Here is a 24,806-nt window from a genome sequence, read left to right on the forward strand (position 1 = left end):
CATCTCTTACATGAATATTCAATTCACTAGATGTTACAACTTATTAGTATACAACTGGATATTATTGACAGACTTGAAATAAATAAATCTCATGTACATAATAATATTTATTGTTATTAACTATAGTTCATGAATTGACATTTTGTAATTTCACTTGTATACATTATAAACAATCTGTTTTGTTTAATCACTATGATTAGCACATCATTATTGTCAATATTCTGAAAAAATTGTTTACATTACACAATACAGCTAATATATATCAGATAAAACATTGGCTTTATGGTTAAGGCATTCAACTATCAACTACTGGATTGTAATTTTTATTTCCTATTGAGTCTAAGAGCTTTGTATCAGTATCCTTTACAATCAGAAGCGTAACTGTAGGTCTAATATATAAAACTGTTATTGTTGCCAAGTATATCATTATAGATTACTTTATAGTAGTCGATCGACTAGAATCATTATCTTCAACCAGTGGATAAAGAAAAACAGTTAATTCAAAAATAACAGTTCTCATAATGATGAATATCAAAACATCTTACAAAATGTTTGTAATTGTCTTTCTTTTCAATCATTTATTGACAATTAATTAGGTTACTTATATTATTTTTAATAGTTTTACACAAGGTAAACTTGTAAATGGAAAATGCCCCATAACACTCGAAAGTAAATAATAAATTTTCTCAGATGAAGATGAATAAAATACCTATTCAGTGTTTTCTAATTTTTTTCTCTCTCTCTCTATTATTTCACCTGACACACTGTTTCACATTAGATAATTAAATAACTTTTATGGTTGAATTCATGAGTCGATTTAAGCTAGATCACCACTGAAAACCTGGAAGCACTACACGACCGTTTCTTCCTAGTATGGGACTACTCAGTAGTGCCCATCCACAATCCCACATGCTTAAGGTAGTTATTCACTGAAGACAATGGTAGACGGTCACACAATATCCTGGATTGATTGAAGTTAGATATTGACACCTTTGGATGCCGGTCGGCTCAGCGGTCTAAAGGTTGAGCGTCCGCGCGTGAAACCGAAGGTCCTGGGTTCGAGTACCGCATGCGGGATCGTGAATGCGCACTATTGAGTAGTCCCATACTAGGAAGAAACGGATGTCTGGTACTTCCTGGTTTTCAATAGTGGTCTAGCTTGAATCGACTCATAAATTCAACTATTAAAATTACTAGAATCTCCACAAACCCCCATTCTGTTATGTATTAGGTGTATTATCTATCAGATTTTTTTAAACTTAATTAATAATAATAGTGCAGTTATTTATCATTAAAGAATATTGTGATTTCTGGAAATAATTCAGATTCGATTAGATATCTATCACTATTGATGATTTTAAAAAAAGAAGGGTAAATATACTCATTCATACACCAAATATATAAAATAATTTTAAAATAATACTTAGTTGTATAACTTATTCTTTTTATTGAGAAGGCAGGTTGTATTTCCACTCCTTTTTCCTCATACTTATTTCTTATTCTAATTTTTATGCTTCTACTTCAACAACAACAAAACTGTCTGGGCGAAACTCACGCACTTCTGGTTTGTTCGCATGTCTCCTCATAATAAAATGATATTGATAATAATAATAATTTAAACATTATGGTAACCTTTTCAAATGATCTATTATGTTGCTTTCAATATAATGCTGTTTTCTTTTTATCAATGTTCTTAATTACTATTGGTCATGATATCATGTTGCTCCAGACTTGTCAGTCGTTTGCTAGCATTGTGTTTGATCGACCTCGTCTTTATTAGGTCAATAGCAAGAATAATGAACCTTTTTTCCCTTCTCTTTTCTACTTTTCTTTGTTCCTTTTTTTAAATCAATTTTTTCTATCCTCGCCTCTTTATCATTTATTGTCTCTTGCACTATAAAATCGGTTTAGTTTATTAACGTTTTTGTTCTCTAGTGTTATTGTTGACCCATTAGAAGATGGATTGTGAATCCATCATGATAAACCGTTCAATCGTTTACACGTAATGTCTGTACTTCTTGTCTGTATGCATTTTATTCAGTTTTCTTATTAACTGTAATATGTGTCTATAATTAACTATAATCTTTCTATATATTTTTTGTTAGTTTGACAATTTAAGCATTTATTTGTAGCCGTCAATCTTTGCATGTGGATGATAATACGTTATCTTAGTTTGCGTTTTTTAAAAAAAATTGTTCTCTTTTTTATTCTTTCAGTTACTGTTCTTTTCATATTCTTGTCATCTTGTTTATTGATCAATATCACATTTACACATTTATCACTTATTTTCTAATCAATTCATTTTATATGACCAGATCTTAGTAGGATTATTGTTACTTCATTCACTTTAATTCATTATAATGGGAAAAACGGTTTTTTTTTTAGACACTATTCCATACATTGTTTTGGTGAGTAAATGTAGGTTACACTAATTTGTTCTTCTAATAGTGATTTTTTGAAAAAAAAGGTCTACAAACTTTAATCTGCTTTTTTTTTCTCAAAGATATTCAAACTTCTTTCAATAATTTCTTACATATTATTGTTCATCACTGAATAGAACTATCTATGATCTACTTAATACTACTTAGAACCTATTTAAGTAGTTAGGTGTCAGTAAAGACTAGGGAGGTCATTATATTTAATAATATAGTTCATAGGCAAAATTACTGTCTTATTTCTCTCATTCCTCTTATTTGGCTAAATTGAATACTTTTATATTTATCAATTTGTTATTAATCTGTAATTTGCATGCTTTGATGACAGCTTGCTTTTTTTGCTTGCCTTTTTTTCCTGTCTACATTAATCTGACTTTGAATCCTGTGACGCGTTTACTATGCTGCTCTGATGCACGTCGTTTTATTCTACAATAAATAAATGAATCTGTATATATACACATACGCGTATACATAATTACATCCATAATTCACGTACGATATATTGATATCTATTTGGTTTATTCATTCAACTGTTCTCATTCCTTCTTGAATCGGTAAAAACTAACTACAAAATATATATTGATGGATAACGATGGTGGTGGTCGTGATGATGATGAACAATCACATTGGATAACATCCTGTTCTTCTCGCTTATACTACTATTATAAATCTCATTTATATACAACTGTTTATTTTCTGGACTATGTGCCAACGGTGTGGAATGTATGGTCAATATTGAATGTCATGGTATGCCTTAAAATATTCCTGGACTCTCCTAAATTTTCGGTATCTTTTCAATTGTGCGATCTTTGTCAAGGTGGAATTATTAACATCATCTCGAGATATTGCTACTGCTTTACGTAGTGTGTTTCTTTCAGCCGGTAAAGTACAAGGGCGTCCGTCCTTAGATCCTGTTTATGATGAAGTTCGATCAAACGCTCAGGTTGGTTCCCAATTTATATGTATTAAATTTTTGGTCAATCGCCTTTATATAGATGTGTACTAGAAAGCATGTGTTTAGCTTTCTTTCACGAACTGAATTTAGCAAAATAATATTTGAGTCTATTATTATTATTATTATTATTATTATTATTATTATTATTATTATTATTATTAGTTAGTAGCAGTAGTAGTAGTAGTATCGTTAAAAGCTGTAGCTGCTACCACAGTTTATATTGTACAGCCAACTGTACAAGGGCGTGATATCAGTAAAATGTTTCTGTTGAATAACAAATATCTACAGAGATGTTGATTTTCCACAACGGATGGAGTTAAATATCAGTCTCATATTAAAATTCGCCTCTGTAGGATTTTAATGATTTGTTTAGTTACTAGCTGGTAGTTGAAAATAATTTCTGAAGAAATATTAACGTTCAGATGAGGTACTTATTTTTATTCAGAAAATTAATGTCCTATGCATCGAATATAACCTCGAAAACTCATACCTTATGTTCAGTCCATACTCTTGTTGAATATTCGTTTTTGACACACTCTAATCTCTGTCATTGTTTTTACTTTCTTAATCAGGTTGTTATTTCCAATGTTGGCCAGCTTCTTCAAACATTAAAGTCAGTAGAAGAAGATGAACGACGAGGAATTCGATCCCTTGAGCTAGCTGCTAATTATTGTCGTGAACAAGCTAAACTCCTTCCATCATCTAAAGATCCAGAAGGGTTGCTTACACCAAATAGTTCACGCAAATCAGGTCCACGTAGTATTTCAGTTGCTAGTGGTTCTTCTAGTTTAATTGCTCGTTATTTAGCTCCAGATGATTTAGCTCGTGCTGCTGGCGGATCTGTTCAGTCAGCTGTTTCAAAAGCGATCTTAGCGAATAATACACAAATTCAACGTGACATTGTCCAGACATCATCAGCAACACGAGATGCAGTCACTGATTTAGTTGCAGCTGCCAAGGTAAGAGTATGACAGTAATTTATACTGCCTATGGATATTTCCATTCGTAATCATCCAAATTTTGTGTCTGGTCGAAGAAGGTTATGTGATATTTTAACAAATAAAAATTATGCTTACAAAGACTACAAAATTGTATGCAGCAAATAATAACAGACAGGCCAGCAAAGAATGGTTAAGAATGAAACCTTTTTAATCTTAACTTTACATAGTTTTGTAATGTTTAGCTTCTCCTTCATTATGAATTATAATGAAGTATTTCAATCTGATTTATAAGTGCAAGTAATGTATTATTTACAAAGAAATGAAACGAAGTAATCATACTTAATATAAAAGTCTAGAACATCTATGTATATATTCACATGAGATGGATATTTTGGTGTTATGAAGTGGTTCTAAGCGAGATGGCTTAACTGAAGAGCCTTCATTTTCATTCTAAATAATGTCATCAACTTCTACTTCATAATTCAGTAACATCAACGTATCCACTTAAGCTAGGTAATTTTCTACATTTCAAAATATTATGAGAGTAAAATAATCCTACCTGTTGTTAATTGAGAGAATTTCGCCTAAAGGTAAATTTCCACTAGAGATGAAGTCAACCTCCAGTAGTTAGTATAACATACAGGCTTTAAATTACTACCTTTCTTATCAGACCAGGCGATGCTTGATGTTAATAGATGCTTTTGCAGAAAGCTTATAAAGTTTAAGCTATAATTCTATCCAATGATCTATGTAGAATCGGTAATGTTGACTCGAGAAATCCATTTTGGTACAAGTACCAGTTATTTGTGTTAGAACGGAAAATTGAATGTATTCGATTTATGAACAAACTATTGATTATTTGAGCTTCTATGAGGAACCAAATCATGGTTTACAACTAACACAAATATTAGGTTGTAAAAGGAAGGAGTAGTAAAAGTTTTATCATAAATTAGTGGATAAGATATTTTCTTATGTTCTGCACGAAAATGAACGTTATTAAAAGTCATTTCAATTGTATACGATCATAAGACAATATCATCAATTAAATTTGTGGCTAGGAGGATTGATTTCCATTCTCATCAGCCCTGAGCCTAGATTCTAGTTTTGTTAGTGAGTAACATTTAGAACCCTGGAGAAATAGGACTGGTATTGTCACCGAAAAAATGCCACTGAAACTGGCAATAATGGGTCAATACATAGCCGTAAGCAATGACTTGAGATATAACTGTAATGTTCCGAATTACAAACAGGGATGACACATTAGCCTGCCAGAAAGTAGTTAATATGATGAAAATATTATATTGTTCCAAACCAAAATCGCATGTCACTTTATCAGCCCTTTATCTGGCCTTTGACCTCAGTATGTCTACAATAAAATAAACTGCCAAGTTTTTCGGACAGACTTTTTTCCCTCTGATTCGAAATGGACCAATTATAGTTAAAGCCTGCTGTTCATTCCTCGATTTTTATGCTTTTTTAGCTTTATGTTACATATATTCTATGTGTGACTAGGCTGATTCAAACAGAACAGGAAAGAAGTATTATAAGCCCGACATCATAGTCCAATTACTTTATACAACCACACTACCACCAACCTTCTTTCTATTTTTATATCATTTAACGTCTGTCAGTTTATCGCCTAGTCAAGTCACTTTTTAACCTTACCCCCATCATGTTATCATTCCTTCTTTCTATGGTCCAATCACACAATTCTGTTGTATGATTGGTTAATTGTTGATAATGTCAGCTAAGTGACGAAGCTATTATCTACTACTTATTATCATTATAGTTTGTGTGATGCCGGATTTAGTAGAATAGTTATTTGATGTCTGACGGAGAATTGTATTCAGTAATCGGTTAATATTTCCATAAGTTTTTAGAACTTCACTTATTTTCTCTTTATCTTCAATTTTAACTACATCAATGTGATGGATTGTTGTCGACTAGTGTTTACTACGTTATTCGGATATTCCTCCAGAAACACGATCATCATGTGCTATAGTGACAAGGGAATTGGCTGAGGAATTCGCTGTTTTATTGGATGCTCTTAAAAATGTAGGTTTATTTTGTCTTTGTTATTTTTTTGTGTGGTTAAATAATTTTCCTCACCATATGATTTTATTTATTACAACTGTTTATCTACCTGCTCATTTATTCTCATATCATTTATTGCTTTTTTGTTCACAGAAACGACTTGATTTTTAGTTTTCATAACTTGTAATTTCTATTTAATGATTTATTGCAATGTCAGAGATAATAGTAATCTGTTATTTACATGGTACTTACACTTTGTAATTTGCTGAATAAATTGGCGAGGCTATAAACCATCCAGCTCAGAGAACAAAACTCCATCGAAATCATCCATCTAAGCTATAAATCTTCTCCACTATAATTTATGGACGAACCAATCAGATTTACGATAACAGATCTTAGATTTGGGCGCGAAATTCACTCATCCATTTGGTTAAATAGAGTCTTGGCATTATAGTTTGTGATGAAAACCCTATGTCTGATTCCTAATACTAACCATCAACTGTAAATACTAATCCTAATTCCTCACGCCGATTTATAACCCTCATTTAGTTGTAGTTTGTAAGTGGACATTCTCAAGGTAGGTCTCTTTAGCGTCGCTCAAAGGTCGTCCATAAATTTAGTTTAAATTCAGTTTCATGATGAATTGGAGTAAGCTATAGGTTTGTTCCATAAAATAGTTTAGTGTAAAAGTTAAATTAACTACAAATTGAATTCATTCTTGCTTTCGTGACTCATTCGTGTTCATCACAATCTATGTACACTAATGACTCGTTCTACTGTTTGGTCTTTTTATCTGCAGTTCAGATTTTGATAGTTGAATCTTGCATAGTAAATTAATTTCAGTTTATGTATTTATCAGTGACCAGTAGTTTTATCTACTACATATTTTGCATTTGTCAGCTCCTCAATAGCCAAAATTCGAGTCTCATTACATGGCCCAACATATAATGCCGACTTAGTTAAAAGACATTTGCTCGGTTATTTTTCTAACTACTATGACCTAGGTTAGTCTTGTCCTATTTCATTTTTTACCTACTCCGTATTGATGTGTCTGTTCATCATCAGAAGGATATCCTATTTTCTATTGATCGCCTTCCTATTTCGAAAAATGAATCAATCCGGTTAGTTTCAGTGAATCTTTTGTTTTCCATCCCTCCATCCTCACCACCCTAACCGGAAATATTTTGGGATATGGTAGCTTAGTCATCTATCTGGTCCGAGTTTTCATCATTTATTTTCTTTTGCTCTTTAGACCATATATAGGTTAGAACAAGAATATTCTATACTATGTGTGTTTGTTGTAGACTGTTGGGCTAGTAGAAGAATAAAACAGTTTCGATCTTTTCTCATCTCAGTTGTCAACCGCTATGTTTTGTGGAATGTTAGTTGGTTGGCCAATTACACGAGATGACCTTTTATACTTTATTATATAAATGAAACAGTTGTTTCTTATTCTGAGTAAAACGATCTCGCACACCATAATAAAATAATGATGTCAGTCAAGTTTGAGCGATGATAGTATTTTGGTATGTAATTTACAACAGTCAATATTTGTATTATGAATATTTCATCCGTAAATTATGGGCTAAAAATTAAGGACTATAAAATTATTAATGTAATGAGGGGGAATAATTCTCTGAATCATAATTATTATTAAAGATATTAGTGAGTGAATAAGTTCATCGTGTATAGGCTAATTTCGTCCACAAAATCCGTATATACTACAAAAACAGGTTTTCTAATATGTACTTATTTGTAACAAAATCAAATCTGGGGCAAAGCAAATTGCTTAACTTATTACTTACACAACATGAATATACATGAACAGCCTAGATGTACTTTTCAATGGTCCCTTTTCAATTTCATTTTCTAACTATTTTTGAAATTGACATGAAACCTTATCATTTTACTCAGAATAGATTAGATTAAACCGGGTTTTAATATAAACATCTTTCTTTAATCATAATCCTTTAAATTTTTAATTATACTTGTTCCTACTTCGTAACTGTCATAAGTTATTCTGATATTCTCGTTAATTATTAATACTTGTTAAGTGTTATTGACCAATTGAATGGGATCATATAAAAATGAATATCCAACTCACGATAAGTAAAAAAAATAGACGATAAAATACAAGAGAAAGTATAAACTTACCATAACAAGACCTTTTATCGTTCTAAATCTCGTTTATCTTATTTCAGTTATAGTTTCTTTTCTTTTTGTGATATAGTTATACATAGTTTCATTGAGTAATTTTTTCGGTTGTTTTACCATCAAATTTCTATGGATATTTATAACATAAAAGTAATTATTATAATAAGGAAACATGCTTCGATTTGGGCGCCCAGGCACTATCCTAGCCCTCATACAAACTGAATGATTTGTGTGGTGAATATATATTTGGTGCTTCTGTGTACCATTGTTTATGCGTTTAAATAAATAATAAGGAAGTAATAACACTTATTCGTAGTAAAATTTAATAAATTAACTGGACATAATAATGAATCAGTTTAACATACAGTTCAGAATTGAAAGATCAATTAAATGACAAGTTTAATTATAAGTCCATAAGAGCATGAACTTGTACGCATCAATAATACCCATAATCTCTTATTTGCCTAGAATAATATTGATGATTATCTTCCTTTTCTCATCAACAATTAGATTTTATTAAGTCTTCGAATTGTTTTGCTTTTAAATTTAGGGATTATGCATTCCTAGAAAATCTGATCCAGAAAATGTTTCAAAGATAGCTCGTCGTATTGCTGATATTTCACATAGTTTGATCAATTTAGTTGATAGTCTTAGAGGTAAATTCATTTATTATATTTTCATTGAGTTTGTATTTAGTTGAATTATATATTTATTTATTGAACTTACAAATGGGGATAATAAGTTGTTTATAGATTACAATTAAAATGTAAGCTTAACACAGTAATTCAGTGATTTCTATACGAGATTTTTGTGATTTACACTAATTAATTATAACCATAAACATCCTTTGAAGCTTATTGGTTTACGAAATGTCAAAAGAAAATTTTTTTCACAATTGATTGATCATTGGGTGGTGATCAATGTCATGCTTGTCTAGTCCTTATTAGTGCAGATCGAATGCTATCGATCATGTTGCAATGTGGCTACCAGTCTAGTTGACTTGACACTGCGGGCATTATATATTGAGATTAGATGGTGGTTGGAGGTAGTCAACAGGAAACCCTGGACCCGGGTTTCGTGCTTCTTGGCACTCGTCAGCAAGGTGCATCTGTAATCTTGAGGGAACTGGTGCTCCCTGACGGATTCGATCTCGTGTCACCCAGCTTCACAGTCAGAGACGTTACTACTGAGCTATCCGAGCCGCGACCGACCTCCTGTTGGACTGAGATGTAATCACAATTGATTGATCACTGGGTGGTGATCAATGTCATGCGTGTCTAGTCCTTACTTTTTTTTATAAATGAAGTAAATCGGTTACATAAGTGAATGAGTAAAATCTCATTGTTTAAATTTAGCTGAACAAGAATAAACTTATAAACCAATTAGTTGAAAGTATAATTCTGTGGCCAATACGTGTCAACTAAGCCACTTCTTCAGAAAAGAAGTGGCTTACACTGAGTCACGAAACGTCAGAAAATCTAATTTTCTACTGATTGGGATCTTACAAATATATTAGTTTGTTTATAACAATCTACCCAATGCTTAATTTATTCGAAATTATCAAGTCAAACCTTGGTAATGATACCTACAAAACTATGTAATTATTCCTATGAGTATAAACTCGATTGGTTTCTTTTTTACTTATTAGAGTATTACAAATATGTTAATTATATTGCTATTATCAATAATTTATCAAATAGTGAATTTAATTGAAATTCATAAATCATACCTATAACTAACAATCATTCATTTATAAATGAATAAATAAATTCAATTAATCTAATTACAAACTTATATAGTACATATATGCTTCGGAATAACAATTGATCCTTGTTAATGAAATTTAAATTATCCTTAATATTCTCGGTTATCTTCCACTGTTGCCTAAGATATTCTGTTGAAAATGTTACATATTATTAGTTCTGTAATTGGCATTGTGTAAAATAAAATCGTCACCAGAAAATACATGATAAAATTTCTCTCTCAGAAGTTTCCCCGTGTCGAACCATATATGCTTTGTTTTAAGTCAAAGATAGATATGCATATATATATGTATATAAACTAGCTAATGCTTTTTTTTTAATGTTTGACAAGCTTACTTATTCATTATGCTGACTAAAAATTGTTTTCTTATCTTGTTTACTCCCCTTTTTCTCCCTCCCTCATTTGTGTGTTGATCTCACCTGAAAAATAATGTACATGGCGCTTGCTACAATATTGCATATTGTTTTTGTTCTCTCAATTGCATGTAACTTAACCATGTGTGTAATTACATTTACAAACTATATTATTCCGTCACTGCATGGTATACACATATTTATGTGTGGGTGTGTATGTATATGTCAACGATTTTGGATTATGTTATTTGTTTATCATGTGAATGTTGTAAATTTTTGTATTTCACAATTATTTATAATTTTAATTAAAACAGAAGGACCACGATTGATTATGTATTTTCGTGCAAGCAGTCCGGAATGTGAGTTTTTCATTTCAATGAAATTTATATTGAATGCACAAAGTTTTTCTTTCTCTGTAACTCTTGTATTTTCGTTTATTGATATACTCATTATATGTATATGCTCGATGGTATTTTATTTTTCTTTCTTTCTTTGTGTTTAATTGATATAGTTGCTGATCAATGTTTTATTTTTAAGTAGTCGAATTTTAAGTTTATACGTAATATCAATTAATCTACACATCTATGACTATAATTTATTTTCTCTTCTAGGGCGTGATGTTGCTGAAAAGTTCATCGGGCGTCATGTAGCCTATCATCATCATTATGTTTCAAATTATGCTTTAGGTAGGTTTTCTTAATAAAATTCTCAAATCTACAAATACTATCTTAGTAATCAATATAGTATCAAACTAAAACCCCTTTTTTATTTTAAAGGTGGCGGTTCAAAATCATCACACAAAAGTATTTTTATTCGTCCCACATGTTATCCTCTTCAATTGTCGTCTGAGCAAACTATGAACGATGAAGCAGAATGTCGAATTGTCGATGCTATTAATCAGCTTAATTCATCGCTGGAAAAATGCGTAAATCCTTCATGAGTTATATATATATATATATATATATATATATATATATATATATATATATATATATATATATATATATATATATGAATTTGATAGTAGACTGTTCGATGTGATATGTATGGGTTACTTGGTGTCAGCGGACAACATACTGTGTTCGCTATTAAAACACACCAGTGACCAGACATATCCCTATCGCATAGTTTAGATCATCTACGTTTATCTCTGTTTTCATGTCGCCATTAGGATTCAGTTTTTTACCATTCTCCCAAAAATCCTATATTTTAAGTAGATAGAGTTTCATCATGCTTCGCTTAGTTATGTGTTAAATCAGTTGTGTGAATAATGTGCAGTTGTATATTGTTTATGCTTTCTGAATAAACATGTATGTCAATATAGTTCAAATACTGTATCAACCAACATTTTCACTCTCGTCTGTTGGACTATAGTAGTAGTAAACGCTTGGTTTTCTTTAAAATTCAACAGATGTTCAAGGTACACACAAAAAATATACTTCTGTTGGCAGTATGAAATTTTCTTGTAGGTATATCTTGACAGCAGTTTTGCTAAGAAATAATTGTTTTACATACCGATGTGAGTGAGCTCTCACATAGTGTCGAGCTTCCAAAGCACACGTGTCTGTATATTATTTTACAGATCCACTGCAGCTGCTGGAATAAGGCAAGGATTTATGGACTGGAAACTGTCCCAGAAATGAGAAAACAGTTATGATATACAAACTCATCTTTGTCATACTTTTATGTTGTATAATAGTTAGGTTTCCTGGTTACATGTTCGAACTCCTCTCCAACTACTTCAGTTTCAGCAACCAGATAGAATCATTGCCCTTCACGCCCAAATTTTGACTTCCATGCCGAAGTACCTGATGAATTAGTTAATTACACAATTTACTTACCGTAAAATTTGAGTGACTTTTTAAAGCTAGTGAGAAAACAAGAAGAAATATGGGTAAACCCATACATACTATTGTAGCATGATAAATCGAACCTTGTAAATACGACTTTCGTATTAGATTTGCGTTGTGGAGTAGTTACATAAGAAATATTTAGTCCTATTTTTAAATCTATACTAATAATCGCTTTATTTGCTATTTCAGTCGGCGGACAATAAATTAGCTCAATCTCTTCTTGTTACGGCGCGATCAGTCGCTGTATCTGTTCAAAATCTTATTAAAACTGCAAGGACTGTTATTTCCGCACCGCCAAGTGATGCTGTGGACAGAGCTCGGACGGCAGAAGGTGCTTCACAAAAGAGTACTAGCTCAGCTGCTCTTTGGCGTACTGAACTTAATGTATCGCTTGCCACTCAACACTTGTGCCAGTTGTCTAAACTATGTTCGGAAACAGTACCATCAACAACCTCGAAAAAATTGGAGAATAGCACTGGGGAGTTGTCAGGAGGATTAATTTTATCACGCGAAAGACTTCTGGCTGCTGTGCGTCAAGTGGCAACTACAGGAGCTCAGTTACTCTTAGCAGCTAAGTTAAGAAAAGAAGCTCTAATGTCCGCTGATATTCGAAAGTTGAAAGTACGTTTTATATCATGAATATTCTCTTTCGAAAACTTTAAACGTTGAGTAAATAGGATAAATGCAACTTGTAGGAAAGACAGTGATATATCTGAGATAATCGCTTGACTATCTCTATACGTAACGCATCGAACAGTGGTGAACACATCATATGAATGAACCTACTTTGATTTTAACTGACTAACTAGCAGAAGATAGGCCGGAATACAATATTGTATAATCTAATACGAAATTATCAAGGTATTTGTGTAAACTCATCAGTCTGACCAAGGACAATTTTCCAACTAAATAGGATACCACCGGGCAATGAAAATAAACCTAGGTCGCTATTGGGATGTAGCGATACATTCGTTAAGTTCTAATTGTTTTTTTACTACACTATTGAGCGGCAAATATTATTTGGTCTTTGATATGACCAAGGTAATTTTATCCTCCAGGATATAAACTTCATTGCTCTACGTATGTTACTACATCTGCCTTCACTTGTAAAGGCAATGTAGTTGAACTATGGTTAGTCAAATTCTTATTTAATTGCAATAGTACAAAAGTGTATAGGTCGGATTAAAGTCAATGTTTTGTTAATCATGTTAGAAAAACTAGCAACTTTATAATACCCTTTCAGGGTAATAATTTTAGTGAAAATGTTTTGAAGGGTTTTGTTCAAATTTAAAATAGTCAATAATTGATCAAATCTAGACATTACAATGTTTTTTTGAAATCACACTTTTATTTCAATCTCTGTATGAACAGACTGCAGGACAAGCTGTCAAAGAGTCAACAGACCTACTTGCTGAAACTGTTCAACGAGGTGACACAGTTTCAAGTAGTTCAACTTCACCACGAATAGAAATAACTTGGCCAACTTACACAAATCAAGCATTGTTACAAGTAAATTACATTGCTATTTTATGAAATTTTGCATAAGAACAAGTTCAAGTTTCTAATTGTTTTCATGTTTCAAAGGTAAATCTGAAACTCACTGTTAGTTTCAAGATAAATCTAATTTTTAAAAAGTAAGGTTCACTTAGTGATGATAACATTGAACAATAATAATGCTTGTGACTTGAGGCAATATCAAGGTAATCCGCACAGGATGCATGTATGCCAATAACAGACTGATCAATTGCAATTCTAGGAAGATTTAAATAAACAATACAAAATGAATTTAAAAAATTTATTTTTCTAAATGATATAATGATTTCAATGGTTAAGATCATGAGTCAGTTGAAGCTAGACTACCATGGAAAACCTGGGAGCACTGGACAGCCGTTTCGTCCTATTGTGGGACTCTTCAGCAGTGCGCGTCCACGACCTCGCCCCCTGCGAGATTCGAACCCAGGACCTACTGGTTTCGCGCGCGAGCACTTAACCACTAGACCACTGAGCCGGCATTCAACGGTGTTAATGTCTAACTTCAACTAATCCACGAAATTGAGCGACACATCCACCATTGTCTTCAGTGAGTTACTATCTCACAACAGACCTGGTTGAACTCCACTGGTCACCACTTCTCACTAGAACTCCAGGATATACCTCGTGAAGCCAGGCACAATAGGACGAAACGGCCGTCCAGTGCTTCCAGGTTTCCCATGGTGGTCTAGTTTCAACTGACTCATGATCTTAACCATTGAAATTACTATAATATCCACAAAACCCATCTGATATAATGAGTTGTTTTAATAATGTCAAATAATATCAACAATTTCACTGTGACATCTTTAAAACTAGAAATGTTAGTATTCGTCTGTTTTGATTTATAAGTTGTTGAACATCCATTTAAGAAAATTATTGTAATCGTTTGTCAGCTATTTAACCAATCGGCTTATAAAGTAAAATGATTCATTTATCCTTGATCAAAAAAATGAAAAGTGTTATAATAGTTTGTCTATGTATAATTAATTCTAGAGGTTATGTGTTTGCACGCAAATCCGAAGGTCCTTGGGCTCGAGTTCCTCATGCAGGATCAATGGGTGTGCACTGCTGAAAAGTCCCACACTAGGACGAAACATCTGTCCAGTACTTCCACATTCTCAATAATGATCTAGCTTAAATCGACTCATGAATTCAACTATTAAAATTATTAGAATCTTCTTTTATATATTACTACCTCTGAATTAACTACTTTTATGAATCCGGTGTTCATCTTGTGTTAATGAGGTATGGCAACTTGAACCGATGCATATATGTGCTTGGTCCTATGTTGTAGCTGACTGACTGACTGAGAATCTTCACAAACCTCCATTCTTAAAATATAATATATATATATATATATATATATATATATATATATTCATAATTTTTATTTCAATTAATTTTTCTAGGGTATCCATACAAAAGCACGAATTCAATCTCAGCAAATGGAATTAGAAGCATTAGAATCTCATCTTGCTAGTTTAAAACAATCATCATAATCATCTTTATATAAATAAATTTATATTATCAATTATAATTCATTGTACAGTAACTTTTAAAGAATCATTTCACAAATTTATTTATCAATTTTTCCATTAGCAAACAATGTTCTAGTGATGTTTTATCTTTTCGAAAAAAAATTTTTTTTCATTTTCGTCACTTGAATTCAGATTAAAAGAAATTTACTTATTCGGTTTATTACACATACATATACATGTATGTGCGTTTCGCATGCTTCTCTCTCTCTCTCTGTATGCGTGTGTGTATGTGTATACCTACATACACTTATTCATTGTTTCTATGATATGCTTTTAATTTGTCGATTATTTATCCATTTCAATTTTTCTTATCTCTATTCTTAATCCCAGTGATGATTAAGAAGAGAACAATTTGATTATGATATATATGTAATACTTTATTTTATTGAATTGAACCTACAGATCTGCACGATATAATATTAATTTAAATGCATGTAATATACCACTTCTTTGAGATTATTATATATATTAAAATTGTTCATTATTGGCGTATTGGTTTTATTGGTTTTTCAATTCCCTGTTATTGTTTTTTTTATTATGATGCTTACTTGTTGTTGGCGCCGTCATTTCAATGCCTTATTCTTTGAATTATTTATTACATTTTCTGGATAGTATTATGGTACTTTGATATAATAAAAAAAAATTGGTCAGAATGTGTATTTTGTTTTGATAGCTCTAATTTACTAACACGATGAATGGTATATTTGTTTGTCAATAGATCACTCTACAGGATAGTAGCTATTATTCTACTGGAAATATTTCTTCATTAATGTGCTTCTGATAAATGAATCCAATCAGCCACACATTCGAAATAAACTGGCTTACTGTGTTGACAAATCTCGTTATCGATTCTTTTTTTTTTGTGAACTGTTAAAAACAGTTAGCTTTTCTTATTTGACTTATTAAAACCAATCAGCAGTGGATAGATTTTAAGAGAAATATTTTGGGTAGTGTATATACACTTAGTTTATGCAGATCAATACTAGTTTGATAGATCCGATTGTAATCAGTCTGACCTTGTTCTTTTTCCTTGTCTTGTATTCTAAATTTTATTCTATAGTCTTCCTTGTCTGGGCCTTTATTATTTGACTTTAGTTATATTTACTTTTTATTACTTAGTTTTACTGCTGCATGTTGCCGGACTATGAACAATAAGGTCATGTTTGACTAAACTCAAGGTTATGGCGTAGTTCAATGTATGATTGTTAACCTTTAACTATGTGCTTGGAAGGATTACAGGGATCTTTGCAGATATATATCTGGTCCCATCTTGAGGTATCGTACTAGGATTTATGAACTATTTCTTTGGCTGTTTAGTACGTTATTTTGCTCTACAGAAACCTTTGACTATATAGCATAGGCCGTACTATTTGAGATATTTGTTTTGTTTCTTAAATTCGAACCATCTAAATTGGATAGTTTGTGTTTTAATATAATTTAATACAATTCACTCAAAAACGCTTCGTACGCTATATAGAAGAACGTAGTTTGGCCAAATCGAATAAACTTTGGTTCATTAGTTCAACGGTCAAACCAAATACTGGAATTTCCGCCGTTACAGAAACTATGTACCTTTGGTTGAAGACTCAGATTTTACTTGGTCAATTTAAACCACTTGGACCTTTTTATCAACGAATGCATTTTCATAGTTGTACATTCGCATACATTTCTAATTTTCGCTTCATCTAAGTTGTTCGATAGGACCCGCATGTATGAGAGTAATTTTCATGATTAGCCAGGATTTTATTTTATGCGGAAATAAATATCTTTGATACACATCTTTATTTAGATATCTTGTCAGATCTAAAATATACATTGGAAACGCAGCTAAGACGATCTAAATCATGGGACTAATTGGAGTTACTTAAGAAGCGAGCTGTTTAAATGGATGAAACTTCCAGCTAAATCAGTTTAATTCACAATTACATCATTATTTCTTGCACCCCATATTAACTGTATTTATCCTGATTATTAACTTTACAAATTCACTTAACATATAAACTTATTACAGTCAACCCAGCTTTAACGATTTTGTTTTATTTTACAATCCTAAATTCACATGCTATAATTTCCGAATGATGTATTTTCCCTACACCTAGCCACATTTCTGATTATTAATTTGGATATAAAATTGTGGAACCTGAAGAGAATTTATTGGAAAGAATATTCTTTGTTCATATATGTGTTTTAATATAATGAAATTTTCTCAGAGATAAATCAGTTTCCTCATGTTACAATGGCTCAGTGGTTAGTGCATTCGTCTTTAAACCACTAAGTTGTAGGTTCAAACCCCTCCCCATTTATTTCGGCAACTGGTTAGTTCTACTAGCCTTTGGACTTCGAATGCTGCTCAAATACAAGTGTCTGGTAAACGAGTTAATAAAAAAAAGTAAAATGAAGTACTGTAGCACGGGCTGATACGACATTAAGCTAAGTTGGACTTTATTTCGCACAAGAGGACACGATCAACATTAATTCGTGAATTAAGAGATTTGGGATAATCGTTTGTATATAATGTATGTTGTCAATGTGCTAAGAAAATAGGTATATTTTATGATGGTTATCAGTGCAATTCAAAGTGTACGTTTAGTTCTGCTTGAAGCTCAATGTACTTGGATTTCAGAACAAACCAATACTCATCGTTTCAAAACTCAGAGCGTTATCTACTAGATTCCTAAGTAACGACAAATACCACGTTCCAAAGTCATGATATACATATATTTGTATTTCGCGCCCACCTCGAACAGCATAAAACAAGCATTTGATTTTCCATTGTTAGATACTACAAAAACAAATAGTCGACACAACTTCAGACAATATCGATGTAGACGTTCAAGGAGCCTACAAGTTGGCTGAAACTAAACAAATCAGGCAAATTCGAATTCTCACTACCAAACTATCAGTTTTCAAAGATTATTGTAGAGGATTTAGGTGTACACATGCGTAGATTCTCAAAGTTGAACATAATAGGAATTTATATCCCATTCGAGATAACTAGACAATCTGTACTCTGAAGGCGGAAATTGCTTGTCGATCCTGTTGAATTGAAAAAAAAGAATATTCAAGTAATTGTTTATTACTGGAACTTGGTAGTTATCAGAAGGTCTAGTTAATAAATCACCATTAGTTTTAAGACTTCAACGCCGAAAGTTGGTGTTCTATAAAATGATTTGCATGAGATTAACTGAACTATAATTCATTAGCCACTTGGTGTTTGAATGTATTGTAAATTAGTTGTTAATAATCTAGGTTTATGGGATAAGTAAATATAAAGATAAGAAGAACGATGGTAATCATAAGTCTAATTTTAATGGTTCTGTAATTGAATAATGAATCAACAAATTTATAGATCAATCTTCAGATATTCTATTACAGTTAGTAAGAAGTAAGACTAATCAATGAATAATTTTGTCTACAAATACATTGAATTCTTACAATAAATAAGTTCTAATTTCCTCCTTACCTCCATTGAAATACTGGATTTGTATCTACTTGAAAGACTTGATATAATAATTCAAATAAAAATCATGAAAACGTGTATTATATTCACATACAAATCAAACATAAATGAGATAAAAATGAGACCTATCAGATCTGATGACACAGTGGATACACATGAAAATGGTCTGTTAACAAAAGCTAATTCAGTTAGTTGTGCTATTCGTAAATAAAGTATTAACATTCAGTGGAACTTTCTAGATAAAGATATTTTAACAAAATTTCATTTACAAAAGTTTGGCAAATATAACTAACTACTTCTTATCATCGGAGGAATTAAGTAGTACACATAACTCATGACTAGGATATGTAGGTAGTTTCAACTTGTATTTCTTCATTAGTGCATCTGGCACAAATCTCCCACCTGAAAATAAAATGAAAAGACTATAAAACGTTGTATAAATAGAAGAATATCTATCTTGACGCTTTCAAATAAACATAGTTAGCAGATATGGAAAGTTTATATGGTTAACTAAGGATAATACAAGTCAATGTTTCAGAGATCGAAGTCGATTCACACTCAACTCAATATCTTGAATTAATATAGTTCAGCTATTTGTTGGTCGACAGGCAATATGATTTCGTATTAACGTTGCATAACTAAGTCAATCAGTAATTTGATCGAAGCAACCCAACTCTACATAATAAACATGACATTGTTTGCTTATTAATTAATAAGTTGTCAGTAAGTTAATAAGTTAACAACGTAAATCTATATTTATCTTATCTTTATCTTTATTCTTATCCAATACGTTTCTATGGGTAGAATTTTCTTTATTTAATGTTCCATGAAAGAGTTTCGTATTTTTAGATTTTATTATTGACACGAAATACTCAGATAGTGTTTTTTCTACTGGGAACACCTTAGAATTTTTCTTTTTAGTTATATGATTCGAATTTATATTTTACGCATGGAGAATCCACAATTACCAAAATGATAGATACTTTCTCAGAATTAGTAACTTGATCTGTCAGGACGTTATTTTGTCCTATAGATTTTTAAATGACAAATACAGACAATTTGTAGTGACATCAGCTTTTGTATAGATAGTAAGAGCTCCATTGAAAAAAGACTAGTCTTCCTATTTCTACACGTTTATGTTGAGAAGTTTTATTGGCTGAGTATCGTTACGTTGTGATCAATCTCTTCCTAATTAAATGTCGAAGAAATGGATTTCAATGGTTAAGATCATGAGTCAGTTGAAGCTAGACTACCATGGAAAACCTGGACGGCCGTTTCGTCCTGTTGTGGGACTCTTCAGCAGTGCGCGTCCACGACCTCGCCCCTGCGAGATTCGAACCCAGGACCTACTGGTTTCGCGCGCGAGCACTTAACCACTAGACCACTGAGCCGGCATTCAACGGTGTTAATGTCTAACTTCAACTAATCCACGAAATTGAGCGACACATCCACCATTGTCTTCAGTGAGTTACTATCTCACAACAGACCTGGTTGAACTCCGCTGGTCACTACTTCTTTACACTTCTTTCGCTAAATGTTATGGAAATTTGTCTAGGAAAATATGGTGTATAACATTTTTTAAAATATGTGTTGATCATTAAAAACAGTAGTACCACACAATCTGAGTCAATACTTTTTAGGTTACATGATGTTCTACTCACCTTATAAACGAAAATAGGTCAATATGATATGTAATTTTAAAATGATTTTATTTCCAAAAGATTGTGTTTATGTACTTTGTTCAATGGTTAGATATTATCAACAACAAGAGATACTTCCTCTAAATATACATGATTCTATTTAATAACTTGTAAATAATAAAAACTAAGATTTGATGAGAACAAAAAGTGTAAAATCAACTGTCTATACCCAATTTTGCTGAAATCATTGATTTGGGTCCGACTGACTTTAACTGCCTAATATCGAAATATAGTTCATATGAGTTTTTCTTTTTAGAAATGAATTTCATGTTGGAACTTTATTAATAAAATTTGTACAGCATTAAAGACTAAATAAACATGAACTGATAGAGATTCGTAGTTAAGGCGGATGGTATTAATGGAATTTCGCGCTCTGAACTGAATGGTTCAATCATGAAACTTTCATTATTCTTTGTTCCTTTTCTATCTGAAGTTTGTGCTGAAGATGTTGTTTAAAAGAACTATGAAAGCTTCATGACTAAAACATCCAACTCGAAGGAATGAAACTTCACCAAAAACATGACATTAATTATCACTTAGTGATAAATCAGTGTAAATATGACAGTTCTATGATTTGATGAGTCATAGTTTAAATAACTTCGGTTAAAATCACATAAGGAGAATAAATTCCTTTGAGACTGAAGATAAATATGCCTAATTAACAAGTGTCAACTATTGTTAAATGTAGATTATGGAGATTCCTGTCGATAATCTCTAACCACCTTACACTTCTATTTCCTGAATAGCTAATAATACCATAGAAGTCAATAATTAGATCAAATGAATAAGCCTGTAGCTCTTCCAGAGTTACTGCCGGTCCCAAGCCCGGGTAAAGGAGGAGGGTTGGGCATGGGGTTAGCGTTCCCATCCCGTAGAAAAATAACTCGCTAAAAAAACGCTTACCAGAAAAAATAATTCAAACCATTTTAACTCTGCTCTGGGAGTTAGAAGGTCTTCATTTAGAAGAATTATGACGCTTCATGGTGAAAGCCGAGTTCCTTCGAGAGCCACGAGGCCTATGCCCCTTCTAACAACCAGAGCGAAAATCTTTATAGGTACATGGAACGTCCGAACAATGTGGGAGACCGGGAAGACCAGTCAAATAGCAACGGAAATGAGGAGATACAAATTGGCAGTACTGGGAATCAGCGAAACCCATTGAACCCAAGCTGAACAACAAAAGCTAAATACGGGAGAGATGCTACTATACTCCGGTCATGAAGAGGAAAATGCTCCGTACACTCAGGGAGTTGCTCTAATGCTGTCCAAAGTAGCACGAAATGCACTTGTAGGATGGGAATCTCACGGATCCAGAATCATCAAAGCATCATTCAAAACAAAGAAGGAGGGGATCTTAATGAATATTATCCAATGTTATGCACCCACCAATGATAGCAACGACGAAATTAAAGATCAGTTCTACGAGCGGCTGCAGTCAATCATAGAGAAATGCCCAAGAAAGGACCTCACCATTCTGATGGGAGATCTAAATGCCAAAGTCGGAATAGACAACACCGGATATGAAGATATTATGGGACGACATGGACTGGGTGAGAGAAACGAAAATGGGGAGAGATTTGCAAATCTGTGTGCATTCAACAAATTGATCATAGGAGGCACAATATTTCCACACAAACGTATACACAAAGCTACATGGATCTCACCGCACCACACCACAGAGAACCAGATAGACCATATTTGCATCAATAAAAAGTTCCGAAGGACAATGGACGGTGTGAGAACCAGAAGAGGAGCTGACATTAGCTTCAGATCACCACCTAGTTGTGGCCAATTTAAAACTGAAGCTAAAGAAGAGCTGGACAAACAGCACTACAAAGGTTCAATACAGCCTTTCTTCGAGATACTGACAAACTCAATGAATTCAAGATAGCTCTCAACAACAGGTTCCAAGCCTTACAGGATCTACTGAAAGAAGAATAAACTACTATGGAGGACAACTGGAAAGGTATCAAAGAAGCATTAACTTCAAAGTGTCAAGAGGCTCTGGGTCTAAAGAAGCACCATCATAAGAAATGGATCTCTATAGAAACACTGGACAAGATCAAAGAAACGAAGAACAAGAAGACAGCAATTAACAACATCCGAACACGAGCAGAGAAAGTCCAAGCACAAGCTGAATACATAGAAACAAATAAGCAAGTGAAGAAGAGCATTAAAGCCGACAACAAGAAATACGTGGACGAACTAGCAACAACGGCGGAAAAAGCTGCAAGGGAAGGAAATATGAAACAACGCTACGATACAACGAAGAAACTAGCAGGGAAATACAGTAAACCAGAGAGACCGGTCAAGGACAAAGAAGGCAGGCCAGTCACTGAAATTCAACAACAGCGAAAAGGATGGGTAGAATACTTCGAGGAACTCCTGAATAGGCCGGCTCCAAGGAATCCACTGGACATCGAAGCAGCGCACACAGATCTTCCTATAGATTTCAATCCACCAACGACGGAAGAAATCAGAATGGCCGTCAGGCAAATCAAGAGCGGGAAAGCAACAGGACCCGACAACATACCAGCTGAAGCACTGAAGTCAGACATCGAAGTAACTACAAACATGCTTTACCTTCTATTCAAAAAGAGTTGGGAGGAGGAACAAGTACCGATGACTGGACAGAAGGACACCTCATCAAGATTCCAAAGAGAGGAGACCTGAGCAATTGTGAAAACCAGAGGCATCACACTACTCCCACTCATACGACGGACTACAATGCAAAGTCGTGCATGGAGGACAGCTGACAGATGCATTCCAAGTAAAGACCGGAGTCAGACAAGGCTGATTACTCTCTCCCTTCCTCCTTCTTCTGGTGGTCGACTGGATTATGAGGACCTCGACATCTGAGAGAAAACACGGAATACAATGGACAACTCAAAATCAATTAGACGATTTGGATTTCGCAGATGACCTAGCCCTCCTACCACATACACACGAACAGATGCAGACAAAGACAGCCAGTGTAACAGCAGTCTCTGCATCAGTAGGCCTCAGCATACACAAAGGGAAAACCAAGGTCCTTAAATTCAAAGCGGAGAACATCAATCCAATCACTCTTGATGGCAAAACTCTGGAAGATGTAGAATCCTTCACATACCTGGGAAGCATCATCGATGAACAAGGAGGCTCAGATGCAGACGTAAAGTCAAGGATCGGCAAAGCAAGAACAGCATTCCTACAATTGAAGAACATATGGAGCTCAAAACAACTTTCAACCAATATCAAAGTGAGAATCTTCAATACCAACGTCAAGGCAGTTCTACTGTATGGAGCTGAAACTTGGAGAACTACAACAACCACAATCAAGAAGGTACAAGTATTTATAAATAGCTATCTTCGCAAGATACTCAACATCCATTGGTCGGATACCATCAGCAACAGCCTTCACTGAGGTAGAGAACAAACTAGCTTCGAACTGAAGAGGAAATTAGGAAAAGACGATGGAAATGGATAGGACATACATTACGCAAATCATCGAACTGCATCACGAGACAAGCCCTTACTTGGAATCCTGAAGGGAAGCTGAAAAGAGGAACGCCTAAGAACACATTACGTCGGATAATAGAAGCCGATATGAAAAGGATGAATAACAACTGGAAGGAGCTGAACAGGATTGCCCAGAACAGGGTTGGATGGAGATTGCTGGTGAGCGGCCTATGCTCCTTCACGAGGCGTAACAGGCGTAAGTAAGTATCTTCATTATTTAAAAGGAAAATTATAAAAGAAAGTATCCTTCGTTCCAATTGATCTAATAATGTAGACAGTTTCAGTTTAAATATGTACAATTTTACTTTTATCAGAAGGGGTTTTGTAGAGATTTTAGTAGTTTCAGTAGTTGAAATCATGAGTCAATTGGAGCTAGACCACCATGGAAAATCTGGAAGCATTGGACGGCCGTTTCGCCCTATTGTGGAACTCCTCAGCAATGCGCATCCACGATCCCGCCCTCAGCGAGATTCGAACTCAGGACCTATCAGTCTCACGCAGTGGTCTAGTGGTTAAGCGCACGCGCGCGAGACCAGTAGGTTGTGGGTTCGGATCTCGCGAGGCAGAGTCATGGATGCGCACTGCTGA

The 24,806-nt window shown here is 33.4% G+C and overlaps 3 protein-coding genes across 5 annotated transcripts in view; 2 read left to right on the top strand and 1 right to left on the bottom strand.

The window, feature by feature from the left end:
- The window catches only part of TLN1_1 (Talin-1), a 125,122-nt gene extending 121,614 nt beyond the window's left edge, over window positions 1–3,508 (top strand). The window contains exon 29 of the mRNA XM_051209255.1: window positions 1,730–3,508. The gene's annotated coding sequence lies outside the window, so the exon portion shown is untranslated. The remainder of the gene's footprint in view (window positions 1–1,729) is intronic.
- A 2,325-nt stretch (window positions 3,509–5,833) lies between these two features.
- Window positions 5,834–16,403, top strand: MESDC1_2 (Mesoderm development candidate 1). Of its 2 annotated transcripts, XM_051209258.1 has the most exons (9): window positions 6,124–6,180; window positions 6,212–6,386; window positions 9,070–9,175; window positions 10,951–10,995; window positions 11,248–11,322; window positions 11,413–11,561; window positions 12,679–13,110; window positions 13,861–13,998; window positions 15,432–16,403. In XM_051209258.1, exons 4-9 carry the CDS (start codon window positions 10,968–10,970, stop codon window positions 15,519–15,521), a joined length of 912 nt encoding a protein of 303 aa, XP_051074701.1. In that variant the 5' UTR covers window positions 6,124–6,180; window positions 6,212–6,386; window positions 9,070–9,175; window positions 10,951–10,967; the 3' UTR covers window positions 15,522–16,403. The 2 variants fall into 2 exon arrangements, with proteins under 2 accessions (XP_051074700.1, XP_051074701.1); XM_051209257.1 differs by having other exon boundaries at window positions 5,834–6,386; window positions 9,070–11,561.
- Window positions 16,404–18,805: 2,402 nt separating this feature from the next.
- Window positions 18,806–24,806, bottom strand: part of APOA1BP (NAD(P)H-hydrate epimerase) — a gene marked incomplete at its 3' end in the record, with an annotated part of 31,037 nt that continues 25,036 nt past the window's right edge. The window contains exon 8 of one of the 2 annotated variants that reach the window (XM_051209259.1): window positions 18,806–19,422. Coding sequence is in view for 1 of the 2 variants with exons in the window: in XM_012944238.3 (XP_012799692.2) it covers window positions 19,313–19,422 (110 nt within the window). The remainder of the gene's footprint in view (window positions 19,423–24,806) is intronic. The other variant, XM_012944238.3, reaches the window with a different exon arrangement.

Source organism: Schistosoma haematobium, chromosome 1 (assembly GCF_000699445.3).
Source record: "Schistosoma haematobium chromosome 1, whole genome shotgun sequence".
NCBI classification, from domain to species: Eukaryota; Metazoa; Platyhelminthes; class Trematoda; order Strigeidida; family Schistosomatidae; genus Schistosoma; species Schistosoma haematobium.